The following is a 17,170-nucleotide window of genomic DNA, read 5'->3' as shown; positions in this document are numbered from 1 at the left end:
CTGGGAATGGTGGATTCCAAACCCCAGCAATAACCCTGGTGGTAATAGTCAATTAATTAATTTAAAAAACCCATCTATGTGTTAATGAGAGAGCATATCCTGGCATATTTGATACCAAGATTAGAACTCCGACTCCCATGCTCACATATGCTGCATGTTAGCACTGAGCCCCTCCCAGGCTACAGAGGAGGAATAATACTTCAGCATGGGAATGTGTTAGCACTGAGCCCCTCCCAGGCTACAGGGGAGGAGTAATACTTCAGCATGGGAATGTGTTAGCACTGAGCCCCTCCCAGGCTACAGGGGAGGAATAATACTTCAGCATGGGAATGTGTTAGCACTGAGCCCCTCCCAGGCTACAGGGGAGAAATAATACTTCAGCATGGGAATGTGTTAGCACTGAGCCCCTCCCAGGCTACAGGGGAGGAATAATACTTCAGCATGGGAATGTGTTAGCACTGAGCCCCTCCCAGGCTACAGGGGAGGAATAATACTTCAGCATGGGAATGTGTTAGCACTGAGCCCCTCCCAGGCTACAGGGGAGGAATAATACTTCAGCATGGTAATGTGTTAGAACTGAGCCCCACCCAGGCTACAGGGGAGGAATAATACTTCAGCATGGGAATGTGTTAGCACTGAGCGCCTCCCAGGCTACAGGGGAAGAATAATACTTCAGCATGGGAATGTGTTAACACTGAGCCCCTCCCAGGCTACAGGGGAGGAATAATACTTCAGCATGGGAATGTGTTAACACTGAGCCCCTCCCAGGCTACAGGGGAAGAGTAATACTTCAGCATGGGAATGTGTTAGCACTGAGCCCCTCCCAGGCTACAGGGGAGGAATAATACTTCAGCATGGGAATGTGTTAGCACTGAGCCCCTCCCAGGCTACAGGGGAAGAATAATACTTCAGCATGGGAATGTGTTAGCACTGAGCCCCACCCAGGCTACAGGGGAGGAATAATACTTCAGCATGGGAATGTGTTAACACTGAGCCCCTCCCAGGCTACAGGGGAGGAATAATACTTCAGCATGGGAATGTGTTAACACTGAGCCCCTCCCAGGCTACAGGGGAGGAATAATACTTCAGCATGGGAATGTGTTAACACTGAGCCCCTCCCAGGCTACAGGGGAAGAGTAATACTTCAGCATGGGAATGTGTTAGCACTGAGCCCCTCCCAGGCTACAGGGGAGGAGTAATACTTCAGCATGGGAATGTGTTAGCACTGAGCCCCACCCAGGCTACAGGGGAGGAATAATACTTCAGCATGGGAATGTGTTAGCACTGAGCCCCTCCCAGGCTACAGGGGAGGAATAATACTTCAGCATGGGAATGTGTTAACACTGAGCCCCTCCCAGGCTACAGGGGAGGAATAATACTTCAGCATGGGAATGTGTTAGCACTGAGCCCCACCCAGGCTACAGGGGAGGAATAATACTTCAGCATGGGAATGTGTTAACACTGAGCCCCTCCCAGGCTACAGGGGAGGAATAATACTTCAGCATGGGAATGTGTTAGCACTGAGCCCCTCCCAGGCTACAGGGGAGGAATAATACTTCAGCATGGGAATGTGTTACCACTGAGCCCCTCCCAGGCTAAAGGGGAGGAATAATACTTCAGCATGGGAATGTGTTAACACTGAGCCCCTCCCAGGCTACAGGGGAGGAATAATACTTCAGCATGGGAATGTGTTAACACTGAGCCCCTCCCAGGCTACAGGGGAGGAATAATACTTCAGCATGGGAATGTGTTAGCACTGAGCCCCTCCCAGGCTACAGGGGAGGAATAATACTTCAGCATGGGAATGTGTTAGCACTGAGCCCCTCCCAGGCTACAGGGGAGGAATAATACTTCAGCATGGGAATGTGTTAACACTGAGCCCCTCCCAGGCTACAGGGGAGGAATAATACTTCAGCATGGGAATGTGTTAACACTGAGCCCCTCCCAGGCTACAGGGGAGGAATAATACTTCAGCATGGGAATGTGTTAACACTGAGCCCCTCCCAGGCTACAGGGGAGGAATAATACTTCAGCATGGGAATGTGTTAGCACTGAGCCCCTCCCAGGCTACAGGGGAGGAATAATACTTCAGCATGGGAATGTGTTAGCACTGAGCCCCTCCCAGGCTACAGGGGAGGAATAATACTTCAGCATGGGAATGTGTTAGCACTGAGCCCCTCCCAGGCTACAGGGGAGGAATAATACTTCAGCATGGGAATGTGTTAACACTGAGCCCCTCCCAGGCTACAGTGGTGGAATAATGCTTCAGCAGGGGAATGTGTTAGCACTGAGCCCCACCCAGGCTACAGTGGAGGAATAATACTTCAGCAGGGGAATGTGTTAGCACTGAGCCCCTCCCAGGCTACAGGGGAGGAATAATACTTCAGCATGGGAATGTGTTAGCACTGAGCCCCACCCAGGCTACAGTGGAGGAATAATGCTTCAGCATGGGAATGTGTTAGCACTGAGCCCCTCCCAGGCTACAGGGGAGGAGTAATACTTCAGCATGGGAATGTGTTAGCACTGAGCCCCTCCCAGGCTACAGGGGAGGAGTAATACTTCAGCATGGGAATGTGTTAGCACTGAGCCCCTCCCAGGCTACAGGGGAGGAGTAATACTTCAGCATGGGAATGTGTTAGCACTGAGCCCCACCCAGGCTACAGGGGAGGAATAATACTTCAGCATGGGAATGTGTTAGCACTGAGCCCCACCCAGGCTACAGAGGAAGAATAATACTTCAGCATGGGAATGTGTTAGCACTGAGCCCCACCCAGGCTACAGGGGAGGAATGATGCTTCAGCATGGGAATGTGTTAGCACTGAGCCCCACCCAGGCTACAGAGGAAGAATAATACTTCAGCATGGGAATGTGTTAGCACTGAGCCCCTCCCAGGCTACAGGGGAGGAATAATACTTCAGCATGTGAATGTGTTAGCACTGAGCCCCACCCAGGCTACAGGGGAGGAGTAATACTTCAGCATGGGAATGTGTTAGCACTGAGCCCCACCCAGGCTACAGGGGAGGAATAATACTTCAGCATGGGAATGTGTTAGCACTGAGCCCCACCCAGGCTACAGGGGAGGAATAATACTTCAGCATGGGAATGTGTTAGCACTGAGCCCCTCCCAGGCTACAGGGGAGGAATAATACTTCAGCATGGGAATGTGTTAGCACTGAGCCCCACCCAGGCTACAGGGGAGGAATAATACTTCAGCATGGGAATGTGTTAGCACTGAGCCCCTCCCAGGCTACAGGGGAGGAATAATATTTCAGCATGGGAATGTGTTAACACTGAGCCCCTCCCAGGCTACAGGGGAAGAATAATACTTCAGCATGGGAATGTGTTAGCACTGAGCCCCACCCAGGCTACAGGGGAGGAATAATACTTCAGCATGGGAAAGTGTTAACACTCAGCCCCTCCCAGGCTACAGGGGAGGAATAATACTTCAGCATGGGAAAGTGTTAACACTCAGCCCCTCCCAGGCTACAGGGGAGGAATAATACTTCAGCATGGGAATGTGTTAGCACTGAGCCCCACCCAGGCTACAGGGGAGGAATAATACTTCAGCATGGGAATGTGTTAGCACTGAGCCCCTCCCAGGCTACAGGGGAGGAATAATACTTCAGCATGGGAATGTGTTAACACTGAGCCCCTCCCAGGCTACAGTGGAGGAATAATACTTCAGCATGGGAATGTGTTAGCACTGAGCCCCACCCAGGCTACAGTGGAGGAATAATACTTCAGCATGGGAATGTGTTAACACTGAGCCCCTCCCAGGCTACAGGGGAGGAGTAATACTTCAGCATGGGAATGTGTTAGCACTGAGCCCCTCCCAGGCTACAGGGGAGGAGTAATACTTCAGCATGGGAATGTGTTAGCACTGAGCCCCTCCCAGGCTACAGGGGAGGAGTAATACTTCAGCATGGGAATGTGTTAGCACTGAGCCCCTCCCAGGCTACAGGGGAGGAGTAATACTTCAGCATGGGAATGTGTTAGCACTGAGCCCCTCCCAGGCTACAGGGGAGGAGTAATACTTCAGCATGGGAATGTGTTAGCACTGAGCCCCTCCCAGGCTACAGGGGAGGAGTAATACTTCAGCATGGGAATGTGTTAGCACTGAGCCCCTCCCAGGCTACAGGGGAGGAATAATACTTCAGCATGGGAATGTGTTAGCACTGAGCCCCTCCCAGGCTACAGGGGAAGAGTAATACTTCAGCATGGGAATGTGTTAGCACTGAGCCCCTCCCAGGCTACAGGGGAGGAATAATACTTCAGCATGGGAATGTGTTAGCACTGAGCCCCTCCCAGGCTACAGGGGAGGAATAATACTTCAGCATGGGAATGTGTTAGCACTGAGCCCCTCCCAGGCTACAGGGGAGGAATAATACTTCAGCATGGGAATGTGTTAACACTGAGCCCCTCCCAGGCTACAGGGGAGGAATAATACTTCAGCATGGGAATGTGTTAACACTGAGCCCCTCCCAGGCTACAGGGGAGGAATAATACTTCAGCATGGGAATGTGTTAGCACTGAGCCCCTCCCAGGCTACAGGGGAGGAATAATACTTCAGCATGGGAATGTGTTAGCACTGAGCCCCTCCCAGGCTACAGGGGAGGAATAATACTTCAGCATGGGAATGTGTTAGCACTGAGCCCCACCCAGGCTACAGGGGAGGAATAATACTTCAGCATGGGAATGTGTTAGCACTGAGCCCCTCCCAGGCTACAGGGGAGGAATAATATTTCAGCATGGGAATGTGTTAGCACTGAGCCCCACCCAGGCTACAGGGGAGGAATAATACTTCAGCATGGGAATGTGTTAGCACTGAGCCCCTCCCAGGCTACAGGGGAGGAATAATACTTCAGCATGGGAATGTGTTAGCACTGAGCCCCTCCCAGGCTACAGGGGAGGAGTAATACTTCAGCATGGGAATGTGTTAACACTGAGCCCCTCCCAGGCTACAGGGGAGGAATAATGCTTCAGCATGGGAATGTGTTAGCACTGAGCCCCACCCAGGCTACAGGGGAGGAATAATACTTCAGCATGGGAATGTGTTAACACTGAGCCCCTCCCAGGCTACAGGGGAGGAATAATACTTCAGCATGGGAAAGTGTTAACACTCAGCCCCTCCCAGGCTACAGGGGAGGAATAATACTTCAGCATGGGAAAGTGTTAACACTCAGCCCCTCCCAGGCTACAGGGGAGGAATAATACTTCAGCATGGGAAAGTGTTAACACTCAGCCCCTCCCAGGCTACAGGGGAGGAATAATACTTCAGCATGGGAATGTGTTAACACTGAGCCCCACCCAGGCTACAGGGGAGGAATAATACTTCAGCATGGGAATGTGTTAGCACTGAGCCCCTCCCAGGCTACAGTGGAGGAATAATACTTCAGCATGGGAATGTGTTAACACTGAGCCCCTCCCAGGCTACAGTGGAGGAATAATACTTCAGCATGGGAATGTGTTAGCACTGAGCCCCACCCAGGCTACAGTGGAGGAATAATACTTCAGCATGGGAATGTGTTAGCACTGAGCCCCTCCCAGGCTACAGGGGAGGAATAATACTTCAGCATGGGAATGTGTTAGCACTGAGCCCCTCCCAGGCTACAGGGGAGGAGTAATACTTCAGCATGGGAATGTGTTAGCACTGAGCCCCTCCCAGGCTACAGGGGAGGAGTAATACTTCAGTATGGGAATGTGTTAGCACTGAGCCCCTCCCAGGCTACAGGGGAGGAGTAATACTTCAGCATGGGAATGTGTTAGCACTGAGCCCCTCCCAGGCTACAGGGGAGGATTAATACTTCAGCATGGGAATGTGTTAGCACTGAGCCCCTCCCAGGCTACAGGGGAGGAATAATACTTCAGCATGGGAATGTGTTAGCACTGAGCCCCTCCCAGGCTACAGGGGAGGAATAATACTTCAGCATGGGAATGTGTTAGCACTGAGCCCCTCCCAGGCTACAGGGGAGGAATAATACTTCAGCATGGGAATGTGTTAGCACTGAGCCCCTCCCAGGCTACAGGGGAAGAGTAATACTTCAGCATGGGAATGTGTTAGCACTGAGCCCCTCCCAGGCTACAGGGGAGGAGTAATACTTCAGCATGGGAATGTGTTAGCACTGAGCCCCTCCCAGGCTACAGGGGAGGAATAATACTTCAGCATGGGAATGTGTTAGCACTGAGCCCCTCCCAGGCTACAGGGGAGGAATAATACTTCAGCATGGGAATGTGTTAGCACTGAGCCCCTCCCAGGCTACAGGGGAGGAATAATACTTCAGCATGGGAATGTGTTAACACTGAGCCCCTCCCAGGCTACAGGGGAGGAATAATACTTCAGCATGGGAATGTGTTAACACTGAGCCCCTCCCAGGCTACAGGGGAGGAATAATACTTCAGCATGGGAATGTGTTAACACTGAGCCCCTCCCAGGCTACAGGGGAGGAATAATACTTCAGCATGGGAATGTGTTAGCACTGAGCCCCTCCCAGGCTACAGGGGAAGAATAATACTTCAGCATGGGAATGTGTTAGCACTGAGCCCCACCCAGGCTACAGGGGAGGAATAATACTTCAGCATGGGAATGTGTTAACACTGAGCCCCTCCCAGGCTACAGGGGAGGAATAATACTTCAGCATGGGAATTTGTTAACACTGAGCCCCTCCCAGGCTACAGGGGAGGAATAATACTTCAGCATGGGAATGTGTTAACACTGAGCCCCTCCCAGGCTACAGGGGAGGAATAATACTTCAGCATGGGAATGTGTTAACACTGAGCCCCTCCCAGGCTACAGGGGAGGAATAATACTTCAGCATGGGAATGTGTTAACACTGAGCCCCTCCCAGGCTACAGGGGAGGAATAATACTTCAGCATGGGAATGTGTTAACACTGAGCCCCTCCCAGGCTACAGGGGAGGAATAATACTTCAGCATGGGAATGTGTTAACACTGAGCCCCTCCCAGGCTACAGGGGAGGAATAATGCTTCAGCATGGGAATGTGTTAGCACTGAGCCCCTCCCAGGCTACAGGGGAGGAATAATGCTTCAGCATGGGAATGTGTTAGCACTGAGCCCCACCCAGGCTACAGGGGAGGAATAATACTTCAGCATGGGAATGTGTTAGCACTGAGCCCCACCCAGGCTACAGGGGAGGAATAATACTTCAGCATGGGAATGTGTTAGCACTGAGCCCCTCCCAGGCTACAGGGGAGGAATAATACTTCAGCATGGGAATGTGTTAGCACTGAGCCCCACCCAGGCTACAGGGGAGGAATAATACTTCAGCATGGGAATGTGTTAGCACTGAGCCCCTCCCAGGCTACAGGGGAGGAATAATGCTTCAGCATGGGAATGTGTTAGCACTGAGCCCCTCCCAGGCTACAGGGGAGGAATAATACTTCAGCATGGGAATGTGTTAGCACTGAGCCCCACCCAGGCTACAGGGGAGGAATAATACTTCAGCATGGGAATGTGTTAGCACTGAGCCCCACCCAGGCTACAGGGGAGGAATAATACTTCAGCATGGGAATGTGTTAGCACTGAGCCCCTCCCAGGCTACAGGGGAGGAATAATACTTCAGCATGGGAATGTGTTAGCACTGAGCCCCACCCAGGCTACAGGGGAGGAATAATACTTCAGCATGGGAATGTGTTAGCACTGAGCCCCACCCAGGCTACAGGGGAGGAATAATGCTTCAGCATGGGAATGTGTTAGCACTGAGCCCCTCCCAGGCTACAGGGGAGGAATAATACTTCAGCATGGGAATGTGTTAGCACTGAGCCCCTCCCAGGCTACAGAGGAGGAATAATACTTCAGCATGGGAATGTGTTAGCACTGAGCCCCTCCCAGGCTACAGGGGAGGATTAATACTTCAGCATGGTCAAGTACCCCGACTGGACTTGCTTGGCTTTGCCGTATGCATGCCCCAGGTTCAAGCCTGGCCACCACCACACTGAAGGGAGTTGCAATGCTGTGGTCTCTTCTGCTTTAGCACCTTGCTTCTCTCCCACTTTGTCTTAATAGAAAAAAGAAGAAACAAATGAACAACAACAAAAGAAAGAAAATATAGTATATATTATATTATAAATCTCTTTGGCTTTCACACATCACATGCTTTTCATATTTTTTCTGCCAATAGGGTTATGCCTGTGGTTCATTATATGCGTGGTTCCTCCACTCCCAACAGGCATATTTTTCCCTTTGCTCTAGATAGTTGAGACTGAGACAGACTGAGAGGAATAGAGAGGCAGAGGAGAGACGCCACAGCATCCCTTCACCATTCATAAAGCTTCTCTCTGCAGTGTTCCTATGTGTTGGCCGGGTGGTTTGAACCCAGATCTTGCACGTGAAAAGGAGCTCTCGGGAGTCAGGTGGTAGCACAGCAGGTTAAGCACCAGTGGCACTAAGCGCAGGGACCAGCATAAGGATCCCAGTTCAAGCCCCCAGCTCCCCACCTGCAGGGGAGTCGCTTCCCAGGCGGTGAAGCAGGTCTGCAGGTGTCTGTCTTTCTCTCCCCCTCTCTGGCTTCCCCTCCTCTCTCCATTTCTCTCTGTCCTATCCAACAACAATGACAACAACAATAATAACTACAACAACAATAAACAACAAGGGCAACAAAAGGGAATAAATAAAAATATTGAAAAAAAGAAAGCTTAAACAAAAGGTGCTCTCTACTGGGTGAGCCAACTGTCAGCCATAGCTTTCAATATTCAGTTTAGTTTCGAACATCAGTTACCGTTAGTCCTGTATATCTGTCAATATTAGACAGTCAACTCTGTCTCACTCAGAACCAGACTGTAGATTCGGAGTTGGGTCTGAAAGGATGCAGAATACTCAGCAGCACTGTGGGGAATCAGGCAGGCTCTCCTGCTATATGCACACCATCTCTGGTCCTCTGTGAAGCAACCTGGCAGGCGTTACTATACGCGCGTCATGGTGCCCTCAGTAACTGTGTCTGCAGCCTGAGTTTCATCTGTGGCCGGACTTGCATGAACACTTAACAGAGGAGCAGGAGGCATCCCTGGAGAGAGTGAACTTGGGGGAAGAGACTCTTACCAGCTTTACTTACTTGGACATGTTCCTGACTTAGCCTTGTTGCACCTGATTTTTGTTTTGTTTTGTTTTTATTCCTCAGATAGTTCTATTAATAGATGATAAGTGGTCTTTCAACTAAGTTGGCATAAAAATACTAGATTTTGTTACCTTCATTTCTCAGCATGAGGAAAAATTGCAAGAAGTATATCAAAGGTTTTACAACTAGTAAATTTGGAATCTTAACGGTAACAAACGGGGGGCCAGGTGGTAGTACACCGGTTGAGTGAACATGTCAGTGGGGATGTTAAAACCCAGTCCCCACCTACAAGGGAGAAGCTTCACAATTAGTGGAACAGTGCTGCAGGTGTCTCCCCGTCCATCTGTCTTTTGCCTAAACAAATAATAAATAAATAAACTAGTAGAAAAGAGAAAGAAAAGGTGATCACCAGAAATGGTAGAGTTATGCAGGCACAGAGCCCCAGCAATAATTGTGCTGATGCTAAGGGAACAAGGTGCTGGGCAGTGGTGCACTGGGCTAAGAACACAGAGCACGACTAAGCCCAGGGGCCTCCACATGGACCCAGCTTGAGCCTCTGGCTCCCCACCTGCAGGGTGGGACTGGGGTTCCTTCACAAGTGGTGAAACAGGTCTGCAGGTGTCTCTCTTTCTCTCTATCTCCCCCTCCTCTCGCAGTTTCTCTCTCTGTCCTATCCAATAATGATGACCCCCAGAAGCAGTGGCTTTGTAGTGCCAGCAACGAGCCCCAGCGATAACTCTGGAGGCTAAATGAATAAATAAATAAATAAAAACAGGCTTTCATGTCTGAGGTCCCAAGGTCCCAGTTTCAATCAAGCCCTGGCGTGACCACCTTAAGCTAGAGCTGAGCAACGCTCTGGTCTCTCTCTGTATCAATATATCTGAAGTGTGATCGCTTTCTCTCTCTCTCTCACACACACACACATTAAAATAAATATATCTGAAGTGTGATCGCCTTCTCTCTCTCTCTCTCTCTCACACACACACACAAACACACATTAAAATAAATATATCTGAAGTGTGATCGCTTTCTCTCTCTCTCTCTCTCACACACACACACAAACACACATTAAAATAAATATATCTGAAGTGTGATCGCCTTCTCTCTCTCTCTCTCTCTCACACACACACACAAACACACATTAAAATAAATATACCTGAAGTGTGATCGCTTTCTCTCTCTCTCACACACACACAAACACACATTAAAATAAATATATCTGAAGTGTGATCGCTTTCTCTCTCTCTCACACACACACAAACACACATTAAAATAAATATATCTGAAGTGTGATCGCCTTCTCTCTCTCTCTCTCTCTCACACACACACACAAACACACATTAAAATAAATATATCTGAAGTGTGATCGCCTTCTCTCTCTCTCTCTCTCACACACACACACACACAAACACACATTAAAATAAATATATCTGAAGTGTGATCGCCTTCTCTCTCTCTCTCTCTCTCACACACACACACAAACACACATTAAAATAAATATATCTGAAGTGTGATCGCCTTCTCTCTCTCTCTCTCTCACACACACACACACAAACACACATTAAAATAAATATATCTGAAGTGTGATCGCCTTCTCTCTCTCTCTCTCTCTCACACACACACACAAACACACATTAAAATAAATATACCTGAAGTGTGATCGCTTTCTCTCTCTCTCTCACACACACACACACACACACACACACACACACATTAAAATAAATATATCTGAAGTGTGATCGCTTTCTCTCTCTCTCTCTCACACACACACACATTAAAATAAAACAAATAACATATTTAAGAAAAGAGAAGACAAATGATTTGGGAGTTCTGACATTGATTTGAGGGCCCACTCAAGAAAGGGGTTACTCTAAATTCACTTTCTATGGAGTGGTAAATTATCTAATGCACAATGAAATGAAACTTATTTTGAAATCATATTTTTTTTCAGTAAATAAAAGAGCACTTGAAACTGTAAAGTTCTATTCAGTTGTTGGGATTTCAGTACTGAAGAGGATAAATTTCTGATAAGCACAGGAAGTTGATGCCCTGCTATGTTTTGTTTCAGATTAAGTCTTTCAGCAAAAATCTGTGAGAAGACTGTCCTGAAGCGAGTCTTGAAAGAGCTCTGGAAGTTAGTCCTTAACAAAATAGAAAAGCAAATTGTTCTCCCTCCTCTGACAGATCAAACTGTAAGTGTTTATTGCTAAATAGTAGGGAAACTCTCATGTGATTCCTTTCCCAAACCCCTTTCGTCATTTCTGATGAAGTGAATGAGTTCGATGGAGATGAAGTCCTAATTAAATCCACTCTGGGAGAAAAAGTTTGGTTGGCTTTGTTTTAACAGTGACTGAAATGGCATTTTCCCATATAAATTAATTTTAAATAGTGGCAATGGCTGTCAAATTTGTCTTATTTGACATTTGAAAGTTTATCTTTTGGAGAAAAATGTATCATAGTCCAATATGATTTTTTTATTTTATTAGTGACTTAATATTGATTTACAAAATTATGAGATAACAGGTTTATAATGCTGCACCATTCCCACCACCAAATCTCTGTATCCTCATCATCTCCACTAGAAGCTATAGAAGTTTTCTCAGGGCTTCAGATATGGGTTAACTATTGTTTTTGTAACAATCTGTCTATATTTACATATGTGCCCATTTTTCCCCCTATGGCCTTCACTCTTTTCCTTTCTAAGTCACACCTACCTCTATTACTACTTTTGAGTGTCCTTCCTTTTTTCCTCTGCTCTCTCTGGGTCCTGACAGAGTTGATTCAGAGCCCTATGACCATCTTTCCATATCATTTTTCCCCTTCTGGGAATATAAGTCCATAATGCTTTTGGGGGGTTGCAAAAATTGGGAGTTCTGGCTTCTGTAATTGCTTCTCCACTGGATGTGGACGTTATGGGTGTTATCTGGTCAATACACACCCCCAGCCTGTTTCTGTCTTTCTCTAGTGGGGTAGGGCTCTGGAGAGGGGTGATTCAGGGACATATTGGTGAGGTCATTGCCTAGGAGAGTCAGGATACAATCATATCACCTGCAACACGGTGGCCAAAAAGTGGTAAGATGTAAGGTGGGACAAAATAGTTAATGACCAGGAACCAAAGAGGAATAGAGCAAATGAGAAAAGGGTCTTAGGGTGGAAAGAAACTAGAAAGTCTTTTTAGGCATGCCCACAGGGGATTTTGTTCCTAGGAGTTTCATAGTTTTTGCTTGAGTTTGGTAGCTAACATGGAGATGGACAAAAATATTGTCTGGAACGATGGCATCTGTCAGAGTTGAGAATGGAACTAGAAAGCCGGATTAGGGCAGAAAGTAGCACTCAATTTTGAAAAAAACCCATGAATAAAATTAACTTTTTACCCATCACCTGACCCATCATATATATTACCCATCATATATATTCTTATTTAGCCTAGGATCCTATGTAACCTTTGAGTCCCTGTTGGTCTGGGCTCACAGTTCATGGTCCTAACTGGGAAGACTCTAGTCTGTACTCATTGTAGGACCAGTCTTCCTGGGGGGGGAGAGTAGGATGAACCAGCCTCCTTTCAGAAAATGAGGCAGTCCTTACCATTGATACTTTATAGACAGGATAAGTTCCTGGAGAGGCCCAACTAGAAAGCTTATGATAACATTGCTGATGGGAGTGACCAGTGGTGGTGGAGAGAGGGTCCTATTAGAGGTCTAGGCCCATCGTACCTGTGCGGGAATCCAGATTCCCAGACTAGAGCCCCAGATGATGGGGTGGTCTGGTATTGGCCAAAAGGGTCGTCATTAAGTGACCCAGCCTCTTGCCTGTATCCAGCTTTTGTAATCTTCCTTTATCTGAAGAGCTTGGACTTTCTACCAGTTGTTCAATCATTGAGTATCACTTGTTGTATCCAAATCAGTATTAGGTTTATGGGGTCTGTCTTCTTTGGGCCTTTCTACTAGATTACCAAGTTTCTTTGGTCTAGTCTAACTTGTTAGAGAATTTATGATGCCTTTTTTAGACCATTCGACTAAGATCTCAGGATTACTAGGCTGTATCTAATTATGCAGACAAAGAGCACACGCACACACACACACACACACACACACATTTTGTGTGTGGGGGGGAATTGTAGTAACTTACAAGCTATAAAATTATTATAATGTGCATGCATGACATGAAACAAAGTCATAGCTTACCACTCATTGGGTAGAAAAACTACTGCTTAAGCTCAACAAAAGCATGCATCTCTGTACCTTGGAACACTTTACAAAAGAAAATTAATGTTTAGTTTTATATTATTATTATTATTATTACCAGAGTATTTCTCAGCTCTGGCTTACTCTGATACTGGGGATAGAACCTGGTACCCAAAGCCTTAGGCATGAAAGTCTTTCAGCATCACCATTATGTTATCTCCCTGGCCTGCGTGTTCTGTTATATTATAGAATGACTGTCTTTGCAGTCAAATGCTCTACCCCTGAGCCACGCTCCTGGAGCCTTCGATGGCAGGTAGCTGTTGTGTAATTGGCTGCTAGGGGGATGGTGTCAGTATAATCCTGAAGTTTGGGCTCATGTATGAATTTCCCTAGCTGAGAGGCTCTGAGTGTCACAGAAGAGCCAGAAAACCAGCACACGAGGAAAGGGCCCTGAGCTGAGTGACAGTGAAAGACATTTTCATTTCCTAAAGGGAAAGCAGGGTGAGGGAGTAGGGGGCAGCGTCACACTAGTGCAGTGACGTTCTGCAGAGACATGCTCCCTGCCTGCCTGCCTCTCACTGGGGCAGCTCCCCCACCCTGTGCTCAGAACCCAACACTCAGGCTCTGTCTCAGCCCACAACTCTATCTAGTGCTTCCTTGGAGATTTATTTGTGGTATATTAGGATCGCCAGAGGCAGACCACTGGTTTTAGTAAGCTTCCTGGGTTGACTTTTTTCAGACAGAGACAGAGATACAGAGTGAGGGAGAGAGTGTATGAAAGAAGCTGCACAGCTGGCGCTGCCCTCAGTGTGAAGGTGGCTCAAACACATGGTAAAGTGTTGCGCTATGCAAGCTGAGGTTCATACATGGAAGTGATGTGATGAAGGGGATAGCAGAACAGCTATACAAAAGACTATCTTCTGAGGCGCTGACGTCCCAGGTGCAATCCCCTGCTCCACCGTTAAGCCAGAGCTGTGCAGTATTTTGAATAATAATAATGTGATGGGTGTCGAGTGCAAAATATTATCAAAACTAGACTGAGTTGCTGTTGTCATGAACCATCTCAAGTAGATATAATTCCACTGAAATTTGGAGCATAAGGCTAAAGAGATAGCATAATGGTCATGCAAAAACAGTTTCATGCCTGAAGGGCCGACAGCCCCATTTTTAATCCCCAACACCACCATAAACCAGAACTGAGCAGTGCTCCTGATTTTTAAAAAATGGAGAATAGTCATTTTTTTAGTCATTTTTATTTTTTACTGTGAAAATATTCTAGGTTACTATTGAACAGTAAATTTTCATATGTTTTTTCACCTTTAAAAACAGATATAACTCTTTTTTTATCCTAGTAGAGCATTAGATGTTTATTCCAATATTTTTCAAACTTTACCTAGATTCTTGAGATCCTAAAAAAAAAAAAACTGTCTGGAGAAGGGAGAAATTAAGAAGAGAAATCTCTAATAGCACTTACAACATTTTAGGAGAAGCAATTCGGCCTTCTTCTGATCTGCCTTTTGAAATTTTGCTATGATTTTTAATAGAGACAGTGAGAGAGTCCACGGCACCGAGGCTTCTTTCAAAACACTCAAGTCCAGGTTTAAAAGTGGATCACACACACAGCAAAGCTGTGCACTGTCCGAGTGAACTTTTCTTCTTGACACCTCGACCATGATTTATTTGGAGGAGAAGGATTGCAGTGAAGGAGATGCCTATAGCAAAATGAATGAGTCAAAATGTAAAGTCACTGATCTGAACCACATACTGCATCGCACTGACTACAGTAGCTGCAGTGAACCACTCAGTGGTTCAGACTTAGTCCTTTCAGATGCAAGATGCTTTTAATGAAAGCTGCTTTGCTAGCAGTGCCTGATATACTGGACACAAACTCAGCGTAGACAAATCAAGGCCATCAGGTATAAACGCTGTAAATGTGATGATAACACTAAAGCAGATTCACCTGCTAACCACTTCTCTACTGTGACTATTACTGAAGGATTCGAGACTGAAAATTCTCTCTCTTTTTTTTCTATGTATTTCTAGGGACCCCAGATGATATTTATTGCAGCTAAAGATCTTGGACAATTATCCAAATTAAAGGTAATAACCCATGAATTGTTGGTTGTCTGTGTAATTCATGCCCTAGCTGAAGCTGAGGCAACTCACCGCATGCCAAGCAGCATGGAGTGGAGCGTCTTGGTGCTGAGAAGCTGTAATGTCACACTCTGCTTCAAGGATGACCCCAGCCTGCTGGGTGGTATAGTGGACAGAGCATTGGACCCTCAAGCCTGAGGTCCTGAGTCCGATCCATGGTGTCATATGTGCCAAAGTGATGCTCTGACATTTTCTCCCTCTCTCTCCCTAGAGGTATAAGAAGTTAATTGGTTCAAAGACATATTGTCCATCCGTCTACAAATGATTCACTTAACACAGTGTGTCCCCAAGTTTACCTACGTTGTATTTCTTCTAGTTCTAAATATTAGAATGCAGCACGACTTGGACATGGGTTTCAGATAGAGTTTATTATAGTTCATATATTCTTTTTTTAGAGAGACAGAGAAGGCAGAGAGAATCCAAGACACCACAGTACCAAAGCTTCCTTCAGCATGGTAGGGTTTGGGCTCGAACCTGGGTCACACACACAATGAGGCAGCAAACTATCCAAGTGAGGTATTTTTTCTGATCTTAATTCAAATTCTACCTCAACTGCTTCCAACTAAATGATGATGGCCAAAGAATTTAGCTTTTCTAATCTACACTTGTATTTGTAAAATGAAAAAAATCACTTTTATATATATTTATTTATTCCCTTTTGTTGCCCTTGTTTTAATGTTGTAGTAATTATTATTGATGTCGTTGTTGTTGCATAGGACAGAGAGAAATGGAGAGATATGGGAAAGACAAAGGGGGAGAAAAAGACAGACACCTGCAGACCTGCTTCACCGCCTGTGAGGCGACTCCCCTGCAGGTGGGGAGCCGGGGGCTCGAACCGGGATCCTTATGTCAGTACTCACGCTTTGCGCCACATGCACTTAACCCGCTGTGCTACCATCCGACTCCCATCACTCTTGATTTATAGCAATGCTGTAAGGCTACATTAGTTAATGTCTCCCATCTCCAGAAGGAGCTGGGCTGTCTCCTCCAGGGGGTTGTTCAGAGTGGAGTGTCTTGTGTCTATAACACGGGGTAAGAATATCCATCTAACAGAATTCTTCCTCACTTGGGACCAAGTAGGTGTCCTCTGATGTCAGTTTCCTATGTTATTACCTGCATTTCTTCTTTCTGTTCATTATTCACGGGGAAAAAAATTAAAACCTAATGACCCACCCAGAGAGTAAAACTGCCATGCAAAGTATTTCCCATGGGTGTTCAGTGCTGTGAATGGTTGGGAAAGGACATGGGAGGGAGATACCATTGGGAATCTATGGTTTGGAATGTTAGATCAATATCTCATTTTTCTTTTCTCTTATTAATTCTCTGGGATGTTTAAGTCCCTACTTTGAAATACAGATCTATACCATGCACAGCTTTATCATATAATGCAGTTCAGGGGAAATAACACAGGTTTTCATTACAAAAAAAGAAACGGCTGCGGCCACACATCTAGCTTCAGATATAAAGAATCAGACAAAGGGAGTCGGGCTGTAGCGCAGCAGGTTAAGCGCAGGTGGCGCAAAGCACAAGGACCGGCGTAAGGATCCCGGTTCGAGCCCCCCGGCTCCCCACCTGCAGGGGAGTCGCTTCACAGGCGGTGAAGCAGGTCTGCAGGTGTCTGTCTTTCTCTCCTCCTCTCTGTCTTCCCCTCCTCTCTCCATTTCTCTCTGTCCTATCCAACAACGACGATAACAACAATAATAACTACAACAATAAAACAAGGGCAACAAAAGGGAATAAAAAATTAAAATAAAATATTTTT

At 46.6% G+C, this 17,170-nt stretch overlaps 1 protein-coding gene across 5 annotated transcripts in view; it reads left to right on the top strand.

The window, feature by feature from the left end:
- Positions 1-17,170, top strand: part of UNC13C (unc-13 homolog C) — a 413,239-nt gene that overhangs the window by 333,593 nt on the left and 62,476 nt on the right. For all 5 annotated transcript variants that reach the window (XM_060178197.1, XM_060178195.1, XM_060178196.1 and 2 more), the window contains 2 exons: positions 11,139-11,262; positions 15,298-15,354. In XM_060178197.1, coding sequence (XP_060034180.1) covers positions 11,139-11,262; positions 15,298-15,354 — 181 coding nt within the window. The remainder of the gene's footprint in view (positions 1-11,138; positions 11,263-15,297; positions 15,355-17,170) is intronic.

Source organism: Erinaceus europaeus, chromosome 18 (genome assembly GCF_950295315.1).
Source record: "Erinaceus europaeus chromosome 18, mEriEur2.1, whole genome shotgun sequence".
NCBI classification, from domain to species: domain Eukaryota; kingdom Metazoa; phylum Chordata; class Mammalia; order Eulipotyphla; family Erinaceidae; genus Erinaceus; species Erinaceus europaeus.
This window is presented reverse-complemented; position numbering and strand designations above follow the sequence as displayed.